General features: G+C 39.7%; 1 protein-coding gene across 2 annotated transcripts in view; it reads right to left on the minus strand.

Annotated features, from left to right (window-relative positions):
* Window positions 1-14,025: 14,025 nt before the first annotated feature.
* The window catches only part of LOC138426964 (solute carrier family 22 member 10-like), a 30,123-nt gene continuing 20,268 nt past the window's right edge, over window positions 14,026-23,880 (minus strand). For both annotated transcript variants that reach the window (XM_069566013.1, XM_069566014.1), the window contains 6 exons: window positions 22,877-23,000; window positions 22,189-22,304; window positions 19,802-20,016; window positions 17,477-17,585; window positions 16,816-17,019; window positions 14,026-15,407 (listed from right to left, as the gene is read on the minus strand). In XM_069566013.1, the coding sequence (XP_069422114.1) occupies window positions 15,347-15,407; window positions 16,816-17,019; window positions 17,477-17,585; window positions 19,802-20,016; window positions 22,189-22,304; window positions 22,877-23,000 (829 nt within the window). In that variant the 3' untranslated portion in view covers window positions 14,026-15,346. The remainder of the gene's footprint in view (window positions 15,408-16,815; window positions 17,020-17,476; window positions 17,586-19,801; window positions 20,017-22,188; window positions 22,305-22,876; window positions 23,001-23,880) is intronic.

The raw sequence follows: 23,880 nt of genomic DNA on the forward strand, positions 1-23,880 counted from the left end.
GACCGATTTTATTTTCTTGGGCTCCCAAATCACTGAAGATGGTGACTGCAGCCATGAAATTAAAAGATGCTTGCTCCTTCGAAGGAAAGCTATGACGAACCTAGACAGCGTATTAAAAAGCAGAGACATCTCTTCGCAGACAAAGGTCTGTATAGTCAAAGCTACAGTTTTTCCAGGAGTCATGTATGGATGTGAGAGCTGGACCATAAAGAAGGCTGGGCACCAAAGAATTGATGCTTTAGAATTGTGGTGCTGGAGAAGACTCTTGAGAGTCCCTTGGACTGCAAGGAGATCCAACCAGTCAATCCTAAAGGGAATCAACACTGAATATTCATTAGAAGGACTGATGTTGAAGTTGAAGTTCCAATACAGTGGCCACTTGATACAGAAAGCTGACTCACTAGAAAAGATTCTGATGCTGGGAAAGATCGAAGGCAAAGGAGAAGGAGGCACTAGAGCATGTGATGGTTAGATAGCATCATCGACTCAAAGGACATGAATTTGAGCAAACTCGTGGAGATAGTGGAGAACAGAAGAGCCTGGCATGCTGTAGTCCATGGAGTCAGATATGACTTAGTGACTGATCAGCAACAAGAACAACAATCCAAGGATGGATTATGCAACATGAGAGAATATAGCCAATATTTGGATTATAATTCTTGGAATGTAAATTTTATGTTATTTTTATCTTCAGTTCAGTTCAGTTGCTCAGTCATGTCTGACTCTTTGTGACCCAGTGGACTAGAGCACTCCAGGCTTCCCTGTCCATCACCAACTCCTGGAGTTTGCTCAAACTCATGTCCATCGAATCGGTGATGAAATCCAACCATCTCATCCTCTGTTGTCCCCTTGTCTTCCTGCTTTCAATCTTTTCCAGCATCAGGGTCTTTTCCAATGAGTCAGTTCTTCCCATCAGGTGGTCAAAATATTGGAGCTTCAGCTTCAACATCAGTCCTTCCAATGATCACCCAGGACTGATCTCCTTTAGAATGGACTGGTAGGATCTCCTTGCAGTCCATGGGACTCTCAAGAGTCTTCTCCAACAGCAAAGTTCAAAAGCATCAATTCTTCTGCACTAAGCTTTCTTTATAGTCCAACTCTCACATCCATACATGACTACTGGAAAAACCATTGCCTTGACTAGACAGACCTTTAGCAAAATAATGTCTCTGCTTTTTAATATGCTGTCTAGGTTGGTCAAAGCTCTTCCTCAAAGGAGCAAGTGTCTTTTAATTCCATGGCTGCAGTCACAATTTGCAGTGATTTTGGAGCCCAAGAAAATAACATCTGTTACTTGTTTCCATTGTTTCCCCATCTATTTGCCATGAAGTGATGGGACCAGATGCCATGATCTTAGTTTTTTGAATGTTGAGTTTTAAGCCAGCTTTTTCACTCTTCTCTTTCACTTTCATCAAGAGGCTCTTTAGTTTCTCTTCACTTTCTGCCATAAGGGTGGTATCATCTGCATATCTGAGGTTATTGATATTGAATCTTATCAATGTAAAATGGAATCAGAAAAATGGGCAAAGGAACTGAATAGGCATTTCTCCAAGGAAGAGATACAAATGGCTAACAGGTATATGAAAAATTGCTCAATATCATCAATCATCAGAGAAATGTAAATCAAAACTACATTGGGGTAGGTCACACCTGATGGAATGGCTATGATGGAATAAATTTTTTTTTTTTAAGGCTGGACTTGAAAATTGAGGCATAGCATATTCCTGGCCCTTAATTGGTCCCTCCTTAATGTGCATCTATGTTAGACATTAACCAGACCTTCTCTGTGGTTTGCATGCTCAACTGAATTGGGGATGCAAGCTCAACCAAAATGGGTCATGGTGACCTATTCTCACTTGTTACATTCAGAACCGGATAAATGTCAGTGTGACATTTTGATGTAAGATTCTTTGTCTTAAAACATTTATTACTTTGGCTTCAACTTCTAACAAACAGAACAGACTTCAGAATTTTCTGGAAGTTTGTCTTCTGGAATATAATGCCCAGGTTGGCTTGAAAAGATACTCTGTTTCTTTTGATTGGCCATTGGTTTTCATCCATAGCCATCATCAAGAAGATAATAGATAATAAGTACTGGTGATAATGTTGAGAGAAGGGAGCGCTTGTACACTTTTAGTGCTGATGTAGATTGATGCAGCCATTATGAAAAACAGCACGTGGGGGCTTTCTCTAGTGGTAGCGTATGAGGGCTACTCCACACGTTGTCCTGTGTGGGCTCCTCAATGCAGTGGCTTTTCTTGTTGTGGAGCACAGGCTCTATGTGCCCTCGCTTTAGTAGTTTCAGTGCAGGGGCTTTAGTTGCCGGAGAAGGGATAGGCTACCCGTTCTAGTATTTTCGGGCTTCCCATTGTGGCTCAGCTGATAAAGAATCCACCTGCAATGTGGGAGACCTGGATGCGATCCCTGGGTGTGGAAGATCTCCTGGAGAAGGGAATGGCTACCCATGACAGTATTCTGGCCTAGAGAATTCCATGGAGTCTATAGCCCATCAGGTCACAAAGAGTCAGACATGACAGAGCAACTTTCACTTTGACTTTGACATGGGCTCTGGAACACAGACTCAGTGGTTGTGGTCACAGGTTTAGTTGCTCCACGGCATATGGGATCTTCCCTGACCAGGGATCAAACCAGTGTCCCCTGCATTGCAAGGCAAATTCTTAACCACTGGACCACCAGGGAAGCACCCCCACCTTGAGGTTTTATATAGCAATCTACATATGTAGAGTTCAGTTCAGTTCAGTTCAGTTCAGTTCAGTCACTCAGTCGTGTCTGACTCTTTGCGACCCCATGAATCGCGCAGCACGCCAGGCCTCCCTGTCCATCACCAACTCCCAGAGTTCACTCAGATTCACGTCCATCGAGTCAGTGATGCCATCCAGCCATCTCATCCTCTGTTGTCCCCTTCTCCTCCTTCCCCCAATCCCTCCCAGCACCAGAGTCTTTTCCAATGAGTCAACTCTTCGCGTGAGGTGGTCAAAGTACTGGAGTTTCAGCTTTAGCATCATTCCTTCCAAAGAAATCCTAGGGCTGATCTCCTTCAGAATGGACTGGTTGGATCTCCTTGCAGTCCAAGGGACTCTCAAGAGTCTTCTCCAACACCACAGTTCAAAAGCATCAATGCTTTGGTGCTCATATATATACAAGGTTCTTTTTATTTATTTTATTTTATTTTTACTTTACAATATTGTATTGGTTTTGCCATACATCGGCATGAATCCACCATGGGTGTACACGTGTTCCCCATCCTGAACCCCCCTCCTATCTCCCTCCCCATACCATCCTTCTGGGTCATCTCAGTGGACCATCCCTGAGCATCCTGTATCATGCATCAAACCTGGACTGGCGATTCATTTCACATATGATATTATACATGTTTCAATGCCATCCTCCCAAATCATCCCACCCTCTCCCTCTCCCACAGAATCCAAAAGACTGTTCTAGACATCTGTGTCTCTTTTGCTGTCTCGCATACAGGGTTATCATTACCATCTTTCTAAATTCCATATATATGCATTAGTGTACTGTATTGGTGTTTTTCTTTCTGGCTTACTTCACTCTGTATAATCGGCTCCAGGTTCATCCACCTCATTAGAACTGATTCAAATGTATTCTTTTTAATGGCTGAGTAATTCTCCATTGTGTATATGTACCACTGCTTTCTTATCCATTCATCTGCTGATGGACATCTAGGTTGCTTCCATGTCCTGGCTGTTATAAACAGTGCTGTGATGAACATTGGGGTACACGTGTCTCTTTCAATTCTGATTTCCTCGGTGTGTATGCCCAGAAGTGGGATTGCTGGGTCATAAGGCAGTTCTATTTCCAGTTTTTTAAGAAATCTCCACACTGTTCTCCATAATGGCTGTACTAGTTTCCAATCCCACCAACACTGTAAGAGGGTTCCCTTTTCTCCACACCCTCTCCAGCATTTATTGCTTGTAGACTTTTGGATTGCAGCCATTCTGACTGGTGTGAAATGGTACCTCATTGTGGTTTTGATTTGCATTTCTCTGATAATGAGTGATGCTGAGCATCTTTTTCATGTGTTTGTTAGCCATCCATATGTCTTCTTTGGAGAAATGTCTATTTAGTTCTTTGGCCCATTTTTTGATTGGGTTGTTTATTTTTCTGGAATTGATTGCAGGAGTTGCTTGTATATTTTTGAGATTAATTCTTTGTCAGTTTCTTCATTTGCTATTATGTTCTCCCATTCTGAAGGCTGTCTTTTCACCTTGCTTATAGTTTCCTTTGTTGTGCAGAAGCTTTTAATTTTAATTAGGTCCCATTTGTTTATTTTTGCTTTTATTTCCAATATTCTGGGAGGTGGGTCATAGAGGATCCTGTTGTGATTTATGTCAGAGAGTGTTTTGCCTATGTTCTCCTCTAGGAGTTTTATAGTTTCTGGTCTTACGCTTAGATCTTTAATCCATTTTGAGTTTATTTTTGTGTGTGGTGTTAGAAAGTGTTCTAGTTTCATTCTTTTACAAGTGGTTGACCAGTTTTCCCAGCACCACTTGTTAAAGAGATTGTCTTTTCTCCATTGTATATTTTTGCCTCCTTTGTTGAAGATAAGGTATCCATAGGTGCGTGGATTTATCTCTGGCTTTTCTATTTTGTTCCATTGATCTATATTTGTCTTTGTGCCAGTACGATACTGTCTTGATGACTGTGGCTTTGTAGTAGAGCCTGAAGTCAGGTAGGTTGATTCCTCCAGTTTCATTCTTCTTTCTCAAGATTGCTTTGGCTCTTCGAGGTTTTTTGTATTCCATACAAATTGTGAAATTATTTGTTCTAGCTCTGTGAAAAATACCGTTGGTAGCTTGATAGGGATTGCATTGAATCTATAGATTGCTTTGCGTAGTATACTCATTTTCACTATATCGATTCTTCTGATCCATGAACATGGTATATTTCTCCATCTATTAGTGTCCTCTTTGATTTCTTTCACCAGTGTTTTATAGTTTTCTAAATATAGGTCTTTAGTTTCTTTAGGTAGATATATTCCTAAGTATTTTATTCTTTTCATTACAATGGTGAATGAAATTGTTTCCTTAATTTCTCTTTCTATTTTCTCATTATTAGTGTATAGGAATGCAAGGGATTTCTGTGTGTTGATTTTGTCTCCTGCAACTTTACTATATTCATTGATTAGCTCTAGTAATTTTCTGGTGGAGTCTTTAGGGTTTTCTGTGTAGAGGATCATGTCATCTGCAAACAGTGAGTTTGACTTCTTCGTTTCCAATTTGGATTCCTTTTATTTATTTATTTTTTTCTGCTCTGACTGCTGTGGCCAAAACTTCCAAAACTATGTTGAATAGTAGTGGTGAAAGTGGGCACCCTTGTCTTGTTCCTGACTTTAGGGGAAATGCTTTCAATTTTTCACCATTGAGGATGATGTTTGCTGTGGTTTTGTCATATATAGCTTTTATTATGTTGAGGTATGTTCCTTCTATTCCTGCTTTCTGGAGAGTTTTTATCATAAATGGATGTTGAATTTTGTCAAAGGCTTTCTCTGAATCTATTGAGATAATCCTATGTCTTTTGCTTTTCAATTTGTTAATGTGTATTACATTGATTGATTTGCAGATATTGAAGAATCCTTGCATCCCTGGGATAAAGCCCACTTGGTCATGATGTATGATCTTTTTAATGTATTGTTGGATTCTGATGCTTGTTGGATTCTGATTTTTGCATCTATGTTCATCAGTGATATTGGCCTGTAGTTTTATTTTTTTGGCATCTTTTTCAGGTTTTGGTATTAGGGTGATGGTGGTCTCATAGAATGAGTTTAGAAGTTTACCTTCCTCTGCAATTTTCTGGAAGAGTTTGACTAGGACAGGTGTTAGCTCTTCTCTAAATTTTTGGTAGAATTCAGCTGTGAAGCTGTCTGGAGCTGGGCTTTCGTTTGCTGGAAGGCTTCTGATTACAGTTTCAATTCATGTGCTTGTGATGGGTCTGTTAAGATTTTTTATTTCTTCCTGGCTCAGTTTTGGAAAGTTGTACTTTTCTAAGAATTTTCCATTTCTTCCAAGTTGTCCATTTTATTGGCATTTAATTGCTGATAGTAGTCTCTTTGTATTTCTGTGTTGTCTGTTGTGATCTCTCCATTTTCATTTCTAATTTTATTGATTTGATTTTTCTCCCTTTGTTTCTTGATGAGTCTGGCTAATGGTTTGTTAATTTTATTTATCCTCTCAAAGAACCAGCTTTTGGCTTTGTTGATTTTTGCTATGGTCTCTTTTGTTTCTTTTGCATTTATTTCTGCCCTAATTTTTAAGATTTCTTTCCTTCTGCTAACCCTGGGGTTCATAATTTCTTCCTTTTCTAGTTGCTTTAGGTGTAGAGTTAGGTTATTTATTTGACTTTTTTCTTGTTTCTTGAGGTATGCCTGTATTGCTAGGAACCTTCCCCTTAGCACTGCTTTTACAGTGTCCCACAGGTTTGGGGTTGTTTTGTTTTCATTTTCATTCGTTTCTATGCATATTTTGATTTCTTCTGTAATTTGTTGGTTATTCAGCAACGTGTTGTTCAGCCTCCATATGTTGGATTTTTTATTAGTTTTATATATATGTACAAGTTTCTTTTAAGTTGCTGGTTTCTTAATTTCAAATGTAGTTCCCATTTCCTGCAGTTGTGTTCTTCTCTTCTAGTAATTATTACCAGTTTTGATATCATATTTATGTGTGGATGATATCTTACAATTACTTTATGTTTGCCTTTACCTGTGTGGTTTCCCATTTAGATTTTCTTGTATACAGTTGTGGCCTCTTTTCTGCCTCTATTATCTACAGAAGTTCTGTTAGCATTTTTGTATGACTCATTTGATGGTGCTGAATTCTCTAAGTTTTTGCTTGTCTGTGAAGCTTTTGATTTCTCTGTCCAATCTGAATGAGAGTCTTGCTGGGTAGAGTATCTTGGTTGTAGATTTTCCCTTTTAATCATTTACAATATATTGTGCCACCCTTTTTATAAAGTTTTTAAAATGTGGTCCATTTAAAAAAAGATTTTATTGAATTTGCTACAGTATTGCTTCTGTTTGTTTTGGTTTTTTGGCTGACAGGCATGTGGGATCTTAGTTCCCCAACCAGAGGTTGAATCCACACTTCCTACATTTGGAGGAAAAGTCTTAACCACTGGACTGCCAGGAAAGTTCCTTTCCTTACTTTATTGATGAGAGAACTGAGTGAGATATATTGGATTAGCCAAAAAATTGTTTTTTCTGTAAGATGTTACTGAAAACTCTGAACAAACTTTTTGACTAACCCAGTAAATAAGTGACTCATTTGTGTAGTCAGTTACCAATAACACTGGTAGTGGAGTAGTAAGTAGCAGGTGTACTTATAATACTTGTTGGTGTTGGAGCTTACATAATTTAAGGGCTTCTTCTTTTTTTAAGAATATGTGTTATCCAATACAGTATACTAACACATATATATGGAATTTAGGAAGATGGCAATGACGACCCTGTATGCAAGACAGGGAAAGAGACACAGATGTGTATAACGGACTTTTGGACTCAGAGGGAGAGGGAGAGGGTGGGATGATTTGGGAGAATGACATTCTAACATGTATACTATCATATGAATTGAATCGCCAGTCTATGTCTGACGCAGGATGCAGCATGCTTGGGGCTGGTGCATGGGGATGACCCAGAAAGATGTTATGGGGAGGGAGGTGGGAGGGGGGTTCATGTTTGGGAATGCATGTAAGAATTAAAGATTGTAAAATTTAAAAAATAAAAAACTAAAATTAAAAAAAAAAAAGAATATGTGTTATGAAAATACACTATGTGCACAAAATTGCTAGATCACACGCCAGACTTTGGGAGGAAATCATGCTTGTGAGTGACTCTAAGTTTAAACTTTAAAGTTTCTTTAAAAATCCCCTGGTAAATAAACAGAGGGGCAGTTTGACTCCAAAGTCTGTGATCCTTTGTATGTAGTACAAAGAAACTCATATTTGAGTTAATATTTATTTATGAAATATATTATTGTATATTCATAATATTTAGGAGCTCATACTTTCCTAGAATTTGTTTAACAGAACATGAATTTCTATTTTTGACCCAACAAGTGAAGTGGTGGATTTTAGATGGAAGGCAAAAAGCATCTGTTATCAATAATAATGTGACAAATAATGGGGAGACAACTGGCTGAACTTGTGTGTCCATCATTCATCAGGTGGCTGGTAGAATCTGCTTGGTGGCTGATTATCATCAACAAACCTCATGAGTACTTTGTTGTTGATGTTCAGTTGCTAACTTGTGTCTGACTCTTTGCAATCCCATGAACTGTAGCATGACAGACTTCTCTGTGCTTCACTATTCTTGGAGTTTGCTCAAACTCATGTTCATTCAGTTGGTGATGCCATACAACCATCTCATCATCTGCCGCCCCATTCTCTTTTTGCCTTCAATCTTATTCAGCATACACCTGCTACTTACCATTCCACTACCAGTGTTATTGGTAACTGACTACACAAATGAGTCACTTATTTACTGGGTTAGTCAAAAAGTTTGTTCAGAGTTTTCAGTAACATCTTACAGAAAAACAATTTTTTTTGGCTAACCCAATATATCTCATCATTTTTCCAATGAGGCAGCATTTGCATCAGGAGGCCAAAGTATGGAGCTTCAGCATCAGTCCCTTCCAGTGAATATTCAGATTTGATTTCCTTTAGGATTGACTAGTTTGTTCTCCTTTCAGCCCAAGGGACTCTCAAGATTCTTCCACAGCACCACACTTTGAAAGCATCAATTCTTCAGGGCTCATGGAGAAGGAAATGGCAACCCACTCCAGTATTCTTGCCTGGAGAATCCCATGGATGGAGGACCCTGGTAGGCTACAGTCCGTGGGGTCGCAAAGAGTCAGACACGACTGGGAGACTTCACTTTTTTTTCCCCCCAGCCTTCTTTATTGTCAAGCTCTCACATCTGTACATGACTAATGGAAATATCATAGCTTTGACAATACAGATATTTTTTGGCAAAATGATGTCTTTGCCTCTTAAAACACTGTCTAGGTTTGTCAATGCTTTTCTTCTTAGGAGCAATCATCTTTTAATTTCATGGCTGCAGTGATCATTTGTAGTGCTTTTGGAGCCCAAGAAAGTTAAATCTCATTGTTTCCACTTTCTCCCCATCTCTTTGCATGAAGTGATGGGACTGGATGCCATGATCTCAGTTTTTGAATGTTGAGTTTTAAGCCAGCTTTTTCGCTCTCTTCTTTCATCCTCATCAGGAGATTCTTTAGTTCCTGACTGTTAGTTCTTTAGACTTTTAGTTCCTCACTTTCTGTTACTAGAGTGGTACCTTCTGCATATATGAGGTTGTTGATATTTCTTCCGGCAATCTTGATTTCAACTTGTGATTCTTCCAGCCTGGCATTTTGCCTGCTGTACTTCTCATGTAATTTAAATAAACAGGGTGACAGTACACAGCCTTGATGTACTCCTTTCCCAACTTCAAACCAGTCTGTTGTTTCATTTCCATTTCTAACTGTTGCTTCTTGACCCGCATACAGGTTTCTCAGGAGGCAGGTAAGGTGGTCTGGTATTTCCATCTTGTTAAGAATTTTCCACAGTTTGTTGTGATCCACACAGTCAAAGGCTTTAGCATAGTCAATGAAGCAGAAGTAGATGTTTTTCTGGAATTCCCTGTTTTTTTTTTTTTCTTTCTATGATACAATGGATGTTGGTAATTTGATCTCTGGTTCCTCTGCCTTTTCTAAATCCCACTTGTACATCTGGAAGTCCTTCATGCAGGTACTGTTGAAGCCCAGCTTGAAGGATTTTGAGCATTACCTTGCTAACAATGAACTTAAAAACCTGCATACAGCGTGGAATAATGAATGGTGAAGCAACCCTGACCACAGAAGAGAGGAGGAAAGTGAAGGCGGTTACTGGATTGGAAGGTAGACAAAATGAAACCTCCCTTCTCCTTACTGAGACAGACAAACTGCTTTTTTATTAATAACAAGAGTAGTTGAGAATATAAGCTCAGCTCCCTTCTCTGTCATGCCTAGCTCATAGAAGATAAGTTTTGCCCATTGTGCAGCCATTGCTTCATTTAGCTCATTTCCTGATGTGAATCTCCAGTATATGTGCTCTCTGGGATGCCCTGCACCCCTCTTTGTTCTCATCTTCAAAATATCAGTGTGGCTATATAAATTCTTGGTGACTCCCTTAGCTCCCTACACTATCCTTCATATCACCTCCACACTTGTGATTGCATGTGTACTATGTTATAGGGAAAGAAAGGGAACACATCTCTCTTGTGTATTGTCTGCCAGTGCTCATCACAAAACCTGGCACTATGTTGGCAAAGAATATGTGTTTTTTGTTGAAGTGTTTGAGACGAGGAGGAACTGGAAGCAGCACAGATGAAAACTACCCTATTTGACTTGTTCTGCACACCCAACCTATGTAAGAGGATTTGCCCCTGTCCTTTGTGAGGTGAGCGTCATACAGTACATGACAACATTCAAAGAGTGGGGACCTGTATCTAATCCATTTATTTCAAAGTTCATAACAGTGTTGTGAGAAGAAGACATTGATTTGGAGATAAAAGGTGAGGAAAACACACCATATAAGACTCACACGGAACTGATTACATTGTGTAGAATTCTTTATTCATATCACACTGTCAGTATCTTCACTGGAGACTGATGTAGAGAACTTCCCTCACAGTACCGATTTTGTCACTTAGTATTCTTCATTTTTCTTTGAATTTTAGTTGAAGCAAATCTCGTGCATGAAGTCAGGAATAGATAGAGATTATGTACATGTCAATGACTATTTCAATAATTAAAATGTAACCAAGGTCCTGATCAAGACAGAAAAATCTGAAACCCTCAGAAGATCCTCTCATTTATATCCTGTATCACAGTAAAAACCACCACCACCACAGCCTCACTTTCGTTTTTTCCTCAGTGTCATGTCCTGTGTACTGTCCTGATCTCCATCACTGTATCACAGTTTAGTCTGATCTTAACATCCACATAATGTAAATGGTAAGAAGATTCTGTGACAATCTCCTTTCCTCATGCTCATTCATGAAGAGCCATCTAATCTGTTGATGTAGCAGTAAGATGTTCTCCTTGCTAGTGATTTAGTTTTCATAAGATGAATACATATGGGAACGTAAGACGAATATGATGAATACTAATGGAAACTTAAGGAGTTCAGACCATGAACTTCTTATTGCAAAATTCAGACTTAAATAGAAGAAAGTAGGGAAAACCACTAGACCATTCAGGTATGACCTAAATCAAATCCCTTATGATTATACAGTGGAAGTGAGAAATAGATTATAAGAATTAGATCTGATAGACAGAGCACCTGAAGAACTATGGACAGTTCATGGCACTGTACAGGAGGCAGTGATCAAAACCATCCCCCCCGCCCCCCGCCACCCGAAAGAAATGCAAAAAGGCAAAATGGCTGTCTGAGGAGGCCTTAAAAATAGCTGAGAAAAGAAGAGAAGTGAAAGGCAAAGGAGAAAAGGAAAGATAAATCCATTTTAATGTAGAGTTCCAAAGAATAGCAAGGAGAGATAAGAAAGCCTTTCTCAGTGATCAATGCAAAGAAATAGAGGCAAACAATAGGATGGGAAAGACTAGAGATCTCTTCAAGAAAACTAGAGATACCAAGGCAACATTTCATGCAAAGATGGGCACAATAAAAGAGAGAAATGGTATGGACCTAACAGAAGCAGAAGATATTAAGAAGAGGTGGCAAGAATACACAGAAGAACTGTACAAAAAAGATCTTCACGACCAAGATAATCATGATGGTGTGATCACTCACCTAGAGCCAAACATCCTGGAATGTGAAGTCAAGTGGGCCTTAGAAAGCATCACTACAAACAAAGCTAGTGGAGGTGATGGAATTTCAGTTGAGCTATTTCAAATCCTGAAAGATGATGCTGTGAAAGTGCTGCACTCAATATGTCAGCAAATTTGGAAAACTCAGCAGTGGCCACAGGACTGGAAAAGGTCAGTTTTCATTCCAATTCCAAAGAAAGGCAATGCAAAAGAATGCTCAAACTACCACACAATTGCACTCATCTCACATGCTAGCAAAACAATGTTCAAAATTCTCCAAGCCAGGCTTCAGCAATACATGAACCGTGAACTTCCAGATGTTCAAGCTGGATTTAGCAGAGGAAGAGGAACCAGAGATTAAATTGCCAACATCCGTTGAATCATTGAAAAAGCAAGAGAGTTCCAAAAAAACATGTACTTCTGCTTTATTGACTATTACAAAGCCTTTGACTGTGTGGATCACACAAACTGTGGAAAATTCTTCAAGAGATGGGAATACCAGACCACCTGACCTGCTTCCTGAGAAATCTGTATGCAGGTCAGGAAGCAACAGTTAGAACTGGACATGGAACAACAAACTGGTTCCAAATTGGGAAAGGAGTACATCAAGGCTGTATATTGTCACCCTGCTTATTTAACTTTCATGCAGAGTACATCATGCAAAATGCCAGACTGAATGAAGCAAAAGCTCGAATCAAGATTGCTGGGAGAAATATCAATAACCTTAGATATGCAGATGACACCACCCTTCTGGCAGAAAGTGAAGAAGAACTAAAGAACCTCTTGATGAAAGTGAAAGAGGAGAGTGAAAAACTTGGCTTAAAACTCAACATTCAAAACACTAAGATCATGGCATCTGGTCCCATCACTTTATGACAAACAGATGGGGAAACAATGGAAACAATGACAGACTTTATTTTTGGGGGCTCCGAAATCACTGCAGATGGTGACTGCAGTCATCTGTAGCCATGAAATTAAGACACTTGCTTCTTGGAAGAAAAGCTATAACAAACCTGGACAGCATATTAAAAAGCAGGGACATTACTTTGCTGACAAAGGTCCATCTAGTCAAAGCTATGGTTTTTCCAGTACTCATGTTGGACGTGAGAGTTGGACTATAAAGAAAGCTGAGTGCCAAAGAATTGATGCTTTTGAACTGTGGTGTTAGAGAAGACTCTTGAGAGTCCCTTGGACTGCAAGAAGATCCAACCAGTCCATCCTAAAGGAAATCAGTCCTAAATATTCATTGGAAGGACCCGTGCTGAAGCTGAAACTCCAATACTTTGGTTACCTGATGCAAAGAACTGTAAAAAGACCCTGGTACTGGGGAAGATTGAAGGCAGGAGGAGAAGGGGACAACAGAGGGTAAGATGGTTGGATGACATCACTGACTCGATGGACATGAGTTTGAGTAAACTCCGGAGTTGGTGATGGACAGGGAGGCCTGGCCTGCTGCAGTCCACGGGGTCCCAAATAGTCAGACTTGACTGATTGACTGAAATTAGAGCATATCCTAGTAGACCCCGTTTGCATTTAATTGCATTATGCTTTTTCACCTTTTCAGTATTCACTCAGACAGAGACTTATGTTTCTGAATCATAGACAAAGAGCAAGGAAAAAGCAGAGATAATGTTCAAGAGTGGCCTTGCTTGCAATTGCTCTATCTGTGGTGTTCCTTCTGTTGCAATATCTAAGTGTAGCTCTCTCTGGGTGTAGTAGATCATTAAAGTGGACCTCCGTCCCTTAGATGCTTTCTGGGTAAAATGTAGACCACCCAGTGGAAAGCTTTGATTCCATTTCTGATGGTGCAAGTTTGCTTTCCCATATCCTTACACTTTCTCTTGGTCCTAAGAAATCAGAATTGAAGTTTAAGTTTCCCAGAATTGTGTTAGATTCTAGGAAACTGTGCTCTTAGGTCAAGGTGACACAGATGTCTCTTTCCAGCTACTTCAATCACTATTTGAGAAAAGAGAGATTCTTCCCTGTGTTGGGATTGAGATGCAAGAGGTCAACCCACCCTTTCATCTGAAACTCATAATTTTGGCTTTGTATAAAGATACCACAGTGGAGAGATTTTGAGAATATACATGCAATATAATTCTGGAATCCTTCCAAACTGGAGAGACTTGAGCCTCCAAGTTATAATCACAGACTTATAGAAAATTTAAATGTGACACCCAAGTTGCACTGTGGCCTACATGAGAGTTCTGATTTAATGCTTTTTGTCTTATCAAATCTCTGCATCCACAGGAACAAGTCAAGTCCTTTATATGTTACATATACATGACAAGGGGCTCCCCTGATGGCTCAGTTGGTAAAGAGTCCACCTGCAATGCAGGAGACCCCAGTTCGATTCCTGGGTCAGGAAGCTCCACTGGAGAAGGGATAGGCCACCCACTCCAGCATTCTTACATGCAGAATCTCCATGGACAGAGGAGCCTGGGTGGCTACAGTCCATGGGGTCATCTAGTTGGACACAACTGAGTAACTAAGTACAACACAGCACAGTGTGTATATGAACTTATTTACAAAACAGAAATTGAGTCGCAGATGTAGAAACCAGTCTTATGGTTACTGGGGGAAAGAAGGGGAGGGATAAATTGAGAGATTGGGAGTATAGTTTTTAATTTGTAGTGATTTTATTAAGTGCATACACATTTTGAAGTTGCTTATACTTCAATTTTGATGTCTTAAAATACTAAAATTATATATGCTAATTGTTGAAAATATGAAAAGAGAAAATCCAAAGAGAAAGTAATAGTCATTTAAATCCCACCATTAAAAAAAGTCACTATTATCATTTCAATGATTGTATTTTCAAAGATTGCTTCCCAGGTGGCACTAGTGATAAAGAACCAGCCTGCGAATACAGGAGATGTAAGAGATGTGGGTTCAATCCCTGGGTCAGGAAGGTCCCTGGAGAAAGAAATGGCAACCTGCTTCAGTATTCTCGCCTGGAAAAGTCCATGGACAGAGGAGCCTGGTGGGCTACAGTCCATGAAATTGCAAAGAGTCAGGCACGACTGAGCTCACACACACAAGATATTCAAAGATTACATAAGCTTTCTTTTGAAGGCGATTTATGATGTCAAATGTATTATGTTAAGCATATACATATTGGGTATCTGTTTCTGGATTTCTTTCAATGTCCATTTGCATATGATACAGTGTTCTGATTTTTGTAAATTTTTTTAGGGTTCACCATATGTTGTTCCATATATCAACCAGTCAGGTCTTAATTCCATGGTGTTTCTTTGTTTCTGAATCTGAATCATCTTGTCTATTAATAATTTATTGATTAAATTCAAAACCTTTTAAACTACTTTCCCCCAAATTGAACTGTTCATGAAATTACATGTTCCAACAAAGTATATGATAAAGTGCAAATTAATATAATGATTATAAATGAGATACATTTTCCAGTATATTTTCTTGCCAGTTGGTGAATAAAAAGGCAAATTCATATTTGTTCTTGTATTTTTCTTTTCTTCACCAATAACTCGTTAAAACTTTGTCACTTTTATGTAGAGATCTTTTTCATTTACTGTTCTTGAGAATTTTTTGCTGGAAAAACAAGAAACAATCAGTCAACCAACCAATAAGTAAATGAAAAACAACCTTTAAAAAAGAAAATGTGAAAGTAGGTTCGTGTACCCTCCATACATAAGTACAAATTGATCCTCTCCATCATCTTTTTTAATTCAATAAAATCTATGGGATTGACACTCATGCTGGAATAGGCTCTGCTGACTGTGGAGATCCTAGAAAGTTGCTACTATCATTTGGTCTCTCTAGAGGTCGGGCCAGTGATGGAAGAAAAGCAAGAGGTGAACTGAAAATCCTAAAGGAGTTCCTCATTTGTTATGGGTTGAATCATGTCTCTCTTAAAATTCATGTGTTCAAGTTATAACTCTTAGTACCTCAAACGTAAGATTGCCATATTTGGAAACAGGGAAGTTGCAGATAAAATGAATTAAGATGAAGTCATATTGGGCTAGGATGGGCCTCTAATCCAATAAGACTCGTGTCTTTACACAAAGGAAACATCAGGACACAGAGGTGTGCAGGGAGATGCCATGTGAAAATTGGAGTTATGCTGCCACAAGCAAATTGAAATGTAAGAGAGACCTGGAACAGATCCTTCCCTAGAGCTTATAGTGGGGACATGGCCCTGCCAACAACTACAGCTCAGACTTCCAGCCTATATAATTGTAAGACAATAAATTTCTGTTGTTTAAGGAGCTCAGTTTGAGTCACTCCATTATGGAAGCTGTAGGTCAGTAATAATCTTCCTAGGTGGGGCAGTGGTAAAGAATCCACCTGCCAATGCAGAAGACACAAGAATTTGGAGTTCATTCCCTGGGTCAGAAAGATCTCCTGAAGTAGGAAATGGCAACCCATCACAGTATTCCTGTGTGAAAAATTCCATGGACAGAGGACTCTGGTGGGCTACAGTCCATGGGGTTGCAAAGAGTCGGAAATGACTGAGTGACCAAGCATTTTTCTTATTTACAAATTTTTTTTACCAGTTTCTTATTTTCCTTATCCTCAATATTTCCATTATTTATCACAGCAAAATTGTCTAGTCTTATAGGCACCAATATAAGATTACTCTCTCTAGTATCTTTTCAAAGAGAGACTTCTGAAGACCATGAAGCATGATCAGAAATGTATGTCTCTCATGAGGGCAGGTAAGATGTGCCCCAAGATATTAGTGGAGCTAATATCTTCTCTTTAGCACTAAAACTACCAAAGAGAACAGGGCAGAAGGGATCTCTGCAGTCTAGATTGAAACTCACAATGAATAGAAATGACCTTGCCACTTATGAAGGCAATGGCCTGAGATGGGAGTATCCCTGGCAAGGCTCAGCCTCCCCAGTGATCTGAGGGACCCACGCGGTGTGTTGCCTTTCTCACCCACAGATCCAAAGCACACAGTCCCTCCCAGGGGATGGTTAGAAGGTTTACTCACTTATTCTCCACATCCTGGATGGTGTCAGGCAAAGGCAGATTTCTAGTTTCAGGTAGGAGAAGGAGAACAGGAGCAGCAATGATGGGACACATTCCATAGATGATCCAGGGCAGGGTGGGTAGATACACCACTAGGGTCATCAGCAGGGGAGCCAGTGCTGCCGCACACCTATTAGCCAACAAATCTAATCCTGCAGCTTTTGCTCTGAAGGGTAAATGACAATATATAATAATCCACTTAAATTCTGGACTTTAATTTATGATCTATTATTTTGACTTTATTTTGAACCAGAAAACTCCACAAGTATTAAATCATGAGCTTGATGAAAACGTCTTGCTTTTGTCATTTGCTCTGTGATTTGCTAGATGTCTTTGTCAAGGTCAATATGAATTACTCTTTAAACAGAGTGTTACATATTGTGACTAGTCTGACAAATCTTCTAAAAAGTTAAGAGAGGATGCATTGAAGTACTGCTTAGCATGGTACATGGCACAGAGTCAGCATTTGCAGTAATTTTGGTTATAATTATTTTTAAAGCACTATTACAAATACTAATTGCTTTATAATTAACAGATCTTATTATGTTTATTCCCTTGAATAAGCAACAATTAGCTGGGAAAGTTCTCTTATGGGTCCTGGCAGAGTATTCATAAACTCATACCTGACAATAGTGGGTAGGAGTTCACTTTGATGGACAGTAAAACAGGTGTGAGAGGCAGCAACACAGCCGATTCCCACACTTGCCAAAATCACACGCAGTGTCTGCATATCTGGAGATGAGAAAATCAGTGAGATTAAAAAATCTGGGCTGAAGGAATCAACACCCACAAAATTTAGTCAGTAAAAATACTCTATAGGCTGTTTGTATTTTTGAAATATATTGTAGATTTACCTCTGGGCTTTCTATCCTGTTCCAGTGATTTATATTTCTGTTTTGTGCCTGTACCATACTGTGTTGTTTACCATAGCTTTGTAGTGTAGTCTTAATTCAGGGATCCTGATTCCTTGAGCTCCGTTTTTCTTACTCCAGGTTGCTTTGGCTATTGGGAGTTCTTTGGGGGTTCCATACAAATTTTTTTGTTCTAGTTCTTTGAAAATGCCATTGGCAATTTAATGGGAATTGTATTAAATCTGTAGATTGCTTTGGGTAGGATAGAAAGTCCAGACATAAACTCATGAACCTATGGTTACCTAAACTTTGACAAAGGAGAAAAGAAAATATAATGGAGAAAAGACAACCCCTTCAATATGTGGTGCTGGGAAACCTTGACAGCTACACGAAAAAGAATGGAATGTAAACATTTCCTAACTCCATTAAAAAAAAAAACTCAAAATGGATAAAAGTCCTAACTGTAAGGCCAGACACTATAAAACTTTTAGAGGAAAACATAGACAGAACACTCTTTGACATAAATGGCAGCAAGATCCCCTAGCTGCACCTCCTAGAGTAATGAAACTAAGAATGAAAACAAACAAATGGGACCTAATTAAACTTAAAAGCTTTTGCACAGCAAAGGAAACCACAGACAAGATGAAAAGACAACTTTCAGAATCTGAGAAAATAATTGCGAATGAAGCAACTAACAAGGGATTAATCTCCAAAATATACAAGCAGCTCATGCAGCTCAATATAAAAGAAACTCAAACAACCCAATAAAAAACGAGTGGAAGACCTAAATAGATATTTCTCCAAAGAAGGCATAAACATAGAGATGGCCAACAAACACATGAAAAGATACTCAACATTGCTCATTATTAGAGAAATGCAAATCAACACTACGGTGGAGTATCACCTCACACCAGTCATAATGGCCATCAACAAAAAAAATCTATAAGCAAATGCTGGAGGGCGTGTGGAGAAAAGGAAATCCTCTTGCACCATTGATGGGAATATAAATTGATACAACCACTATAGAGAACTGTATAGAGGTTCCAAAAAGAATTAAAAATAGAACTACCAAGTGCATGCATGCTCAGTTGCTTCAGTTGTGTCCGACTCTTTGCCACCCTATGGACTGTAGATCAACGGGCTCCTCTGTCCCTGGGATTTTCCTGGCAAGAAGACTGGAGTGGGTTGCCATGCCCTCCTCTGGGGGCTCTTCCTGACCCAAGGATCAAACCAGAGTCTCCTGCATTGCAGGTGGATTCTTTACCAGCTGAACTACCAGGGTAGCCCCATAATATCTGGTACTGAGCCAAAACAGAGGGAGTGACCATACTATGTTTTCACCTGGGATATAATTGCAAGATCTCACCCCTCCATCCTTGCTATTAAAAGTGTGAATGGCAACTGAACAAGTCCTGTCCTAGAGGAACTGTCAGGACTAATGGTACCAGTTTACAGACAACATTCACTATGTAATGATGATAAATAGATGTCTGAACTGCCACTTGCTGATCTCTGGTTCTTTTTCTAAAATCTTATTAGAATTTCTCATAAATTCTTTGATTGGTTTGGGTAGGACTTAGCCTTTAATTGGCCTTCCCTGGTGCCTCAGTTGGTAAAGAATCCACCTACAATACAGGAGAGCCTTGTTCTATCCCTGGGTCGGGAAAATCCCCTGGAGAAGGAAATGGCAACCCACTCCAGTAATCTTGCCTGGAAATTTCCATGGACAGAGGCAGGGGAGCCTTACGTGCCACAACATGGTGTTGCAAGAGTCAGACATGATTTAACAACCAAACCACCACCTGCTCCATAGACAGAGTGTGGGCTGTCTCTGAAGGCAAGAGTTTCAGCCCCAGGGTTTGGGGTCACAGTCTCTGATAGGGCACTGCACTGGGAGAAATATGTTCCATAGACAGAATGCTGTCTGATCTACCTTAAAAGGCCCTGAGGTGTGGAGGTGGTTAGTTTTGTTTTGTTTTTTTCTTTCCCTTTAATTGAGACCATTCTTTACTGCTGGCTCCAGACAGTATGACCCAACACAATCCATGATGGTTTGAAAAAGACACTTCCTTTCCCCAAATTCCAATCTTCTCTCACCTTGAGGCACAAACATGTTGATCAAAATGGAAAGTCCCACCAGGAACAGGAAAAAAATCTCGGTTGGTCGACGGCCCACATTGTTCAGTGGGTAAAGTGCAAGACATCGGACTGAGATAGTGAGAGCTCCAAAGATTACCTGGAACAGGAAAATATTGCTTCCAAAGTGCTGTAGATTGACGATAATGCCAAAAAAGGGTAGTGTGATTGCAAATCTGTAGCGAACAAAAGAAGACACAAGCCATAGATTAGAGCCCATTGCTGTCATTGATGATTATGTTGATCCAGGCAGCCAATGGTCAAGGTTAAAGAATAAAGGCCCAGTCTGATCTCTGTAATACTTCATTTTAATGTGATAAAGATACAATAAAAGATTATGTGTCTGTATATGAAAGTGACACTCCCTCTTGTCATTTTTTTTTCTGAGTCCCTAAGCATAGAGTTGACAATGACAGGAATACATAATCTGGCCCAGTCCACCAAAGTGAATGATTTAGAGAAATTGAGTACAGAATGATTAAAATTTATAAATTGGAGAAGTATTTCTTTTTGTGGGTTGTCTGTATAAATGTACCTATGTATGTATGAATTCTGTGAGTCCTCCTTCTCGTCCCCCAACACCAGTACTGGGAAGAATTCCCTTTTTCTCAACTATGATTGAAGTTGCAAAGAGACTACCAGTGTCTCCTTGACCTGGGAGCAGTGTCCTGGGGTCTAACAGAATTCTGGGGAATTTAAACGTTTTATCTGATTTCTTAGCACCAAGGGAAAATGGAAGAATTCAGAAAGCAAACGTGCACCAACTGTACCATCAGAAATGTAATAAAATATTGCCACTGGGGATCTACATTTTACACAGAAAGCATCTAGACATGAGTCCACTTTAAAGATCTACTACAACCACAGAGAGCTACACTTAGAACTTACAACAAGAAACACCACAGATCACAGCAATTTCAAGCAAGGTCTTTCTTGATCATTATCTATACTTTTTTCTTCCATTCTGGTTGTAGGATTCTGGAACATAAATCTGTGTTTCCTAGTGAGTAAAGAAATGTTGAAACAGCACAATGCATTTAACTGCAGACATCTACTGGAATATATCTGGAAAGAAGTAAATTGTTCAGCTTAGTAGTTACTTCTTAAGATTGGCTCCTAAGTCGCTTCAGTCATGTTCGACTCTGTGTGACCCCATAGATGGCAGCCTACCAGGCTCCCCCGTCCCTGGGATTCTCCAGGCAAGAGTACTGGATTGGGTTGCCATTTCCTTCTCCAAGGTTAAGATTGGCAGTGGGTATGTATTTTCCAGTGGCTGATGTGTGTGTAAGTCTTCAAAAATTCAGAACTGTATTTAAAGTTTCTCTTCCTGACTCTATCAAAGTAGGTAGTTACATCTCCTCAAGAAATAATGAACAAGATTTGCTAGCACACAAACTGTATCCAAAATGGAAACAAATGAAGTCCATCAAGTTTGAAGTACATACAGACATTGCCGTGTAGTCATGTAATGGAAAATAAAACACCGGGAGAACAGTTTACTGGTACAAGCAACAGAATGGGTGAATCTTCATGAATGAGCCTGAAGAAAGGAGACCTGTCACAGAACCCTTTTGTCATTTATTATGTGAAGGTTAAGATCAGTCACCACTCATCTTTAGTGATGGAGATTGGAACAGTGTACAGTGGAGGGCAGTGAGGAGGAGATGAGAGTGGGGTAGTGATGGAGGTGGTGGTGGTTATATGGGTTACATGAGCAGAACTCCTGGGGAACTAGGATTGTTCTATCTTGATTTGTATGTTGGTTACATTATTAACACTGAAATATTCATTGATCTGTATTTATTTGTGATCTCTTCACATTACAGTGTGCCAGATTTGCTTCAATTAAAATTCAAAGAATAAATGAAGAAAATTAAGTGCCAAAATCTGTGCTGTGAGGGAAGTTCTCAACCTCAATCTCTAGTGAAGAGACTGGCAGTGTGATATGACTGAACTGTCATTGTAAAATCAGTTCCACATGAGTCTTACTTGGCCTGTTTTCCTCATCCTTTAAATGCAAATATGTATATTACCATATGTGAAATAGATCACCAGTCCAGGTTCAATGCATGAGACAGGGTGCTCAGGGCCGGTGCACTGGGACGACCCTGAGGGATGGAATGGGGAGGAATGTGGGAGGGGGGTTCAGGATGGGGGACACATGTACACCCATGGCTGATTCATGTCAATGTATGGCAAAAACCACTACAATATTGTAAAGTAATTGGCCTTCAATTAAAATAAATTAATTTCAAAAATGCAAGTATGCCCTTTCTCCCACGATACTGTTATAAGATTTGAAATAAATAGATTCATGTTTCTTCTCACATGCACCGTGAGTAGCCTACCTCACAAAGGACAGGAGATAGATCCTTTTTCGCAGGTTGGGTGTGCGGAACAAGTCAAATATAGTTGTTCTAGTCTGTGCTGTCTCCAGCTCCTCCTGCATGGTTGCTCTCAAACCCTTCAACATCAACAAACATGTATCATTTGCTAACATAGTGCCAGGAATCGTGATGTGCGCTGGCACACAAGAGGACAAGAGGCATGTGTTCTCTTTCTTTCTAGTATATCATATTGTACATACAATCACATGTGAACATGCAATGAAGGAAGATGTAGGGAGTTAAGGGAGACTCCAGGAAATTAAATGTTAAAATGTGATTTTGAAGAAGAGGCCATAGATGGAGGTAGGGTGACTCAAGAGTAGAAAAGTTTTAGATTCAGAGGAAGTGAGCTAAAGGATACTCCTATATGTATCCCAGAATCCCCATCGCTGTTCACCTGAATCTATCACAACATTGTTAATCAGCAATAGTCCAGCACAAAATAAAAACGTTTAAAAAAGAAAGAAGTAGCTGCACAGTGCTCAAAGCTTCTTTTCTATTAGATGCCCATGAAAGTCTAGGGAATTTCCATTCTCAACTAGCTGTCCTTGTTAGGAAAGCAGCTTGTCTATCTCAAGAAGGAGAAAGCAGGTGAGTTTATGATTTCCCTTCAACCAAGTAATCATTTTCCCTTCCCTTTCCCACTCACCTCCAAGTTCAGGGTTTCTTCAACATTCTTCATTCCATTTCTTTGTGCAACCATTTTAAGCTCCTTTAAGCCCTCATCTGGTTTGTTGGTGATAATCAGCCATCGAGAAGATTCCACCAGCCACCTGATGAAAGATGAGCAAGCAAGTGCAGTCAGCTGTGCTCAGTCGCTCAGTCCTGTCTGACTCATTGAGACACCAAGGACTGTAGCCTGCCAGGCTCCTCTGTTCATGGGATTTTCCTGATAAGAAAACCGGAGTGGATTGCCATTTCCTTCTCTAGGGGATCTTCCTATCCCAGGTATTGAACCCACATCTCTTGCATCATCTTCTGCATTGGCAGGCAGAATCTTCACCACTAGCACCACCTGGGAGGCCACTGATTATTTGTCACATGTCAACTGATAATAGTTGCGTTTTGCTTTCCATCTAAAATCTACCACTTCACTTGTTGGATCAGTTAGTTAGTGTTAGCTGCTCAGCCGTGTACCACTCTTTGTGACCCCACTGATGGTAGCTCGCCAGGATCCTCTGTTCATGGAATTCTCCAGGCAAGAATATTGGAGTGGGTTGCTATTCCCTTCTCCAGCTGATCTTCCTGACCCAGGGATTGAACCCAGGTCTCCTGCATTGTAGGCAGTTTCTTTACCATCTGAGCCACCAGGGAATGTGAGATATTCCAGATCTATTATACAAATACTAGGAGAATATGAGACTAACCACTCCATGACAGTGCAGTTGAAAGTTGTACTACCAGTAAGGAACACAGACTTTGGAGTCAAATTGCCTCTTTGCTTACTCACTAGGAGAATTTACAAGAAGCTTGACAAGCTTAATCTTGAGAGTCCCTCACATGATAATTTTCTTCCACCTCGGCATGGGACAAACAACTTTTTGCACATGATATATATTTACAGTATCTATTCCTTTAAAAAAGAAGCCCCCATAATGTCAGCTTAAAGCCTAACAATGACTACAATTACTCCTGCTACTACTAGTTATGTTG

The sequence above is a fragment of the Ovis canadensis genome, chromosome 21 (assembly GCF_042477335.2).
Source record: "Ovis canadensis isolate MfBH-ARS-UI-01 breed Bighorn chromosome 21, ARS-UI_OviCan_v2, whole genome shotgun sequence".
NCBI lineage: Eukaryota > Metazoa > Chordata > Mammalia > Artiodactyla > Bovidae > Ovis > Ovis canadensis.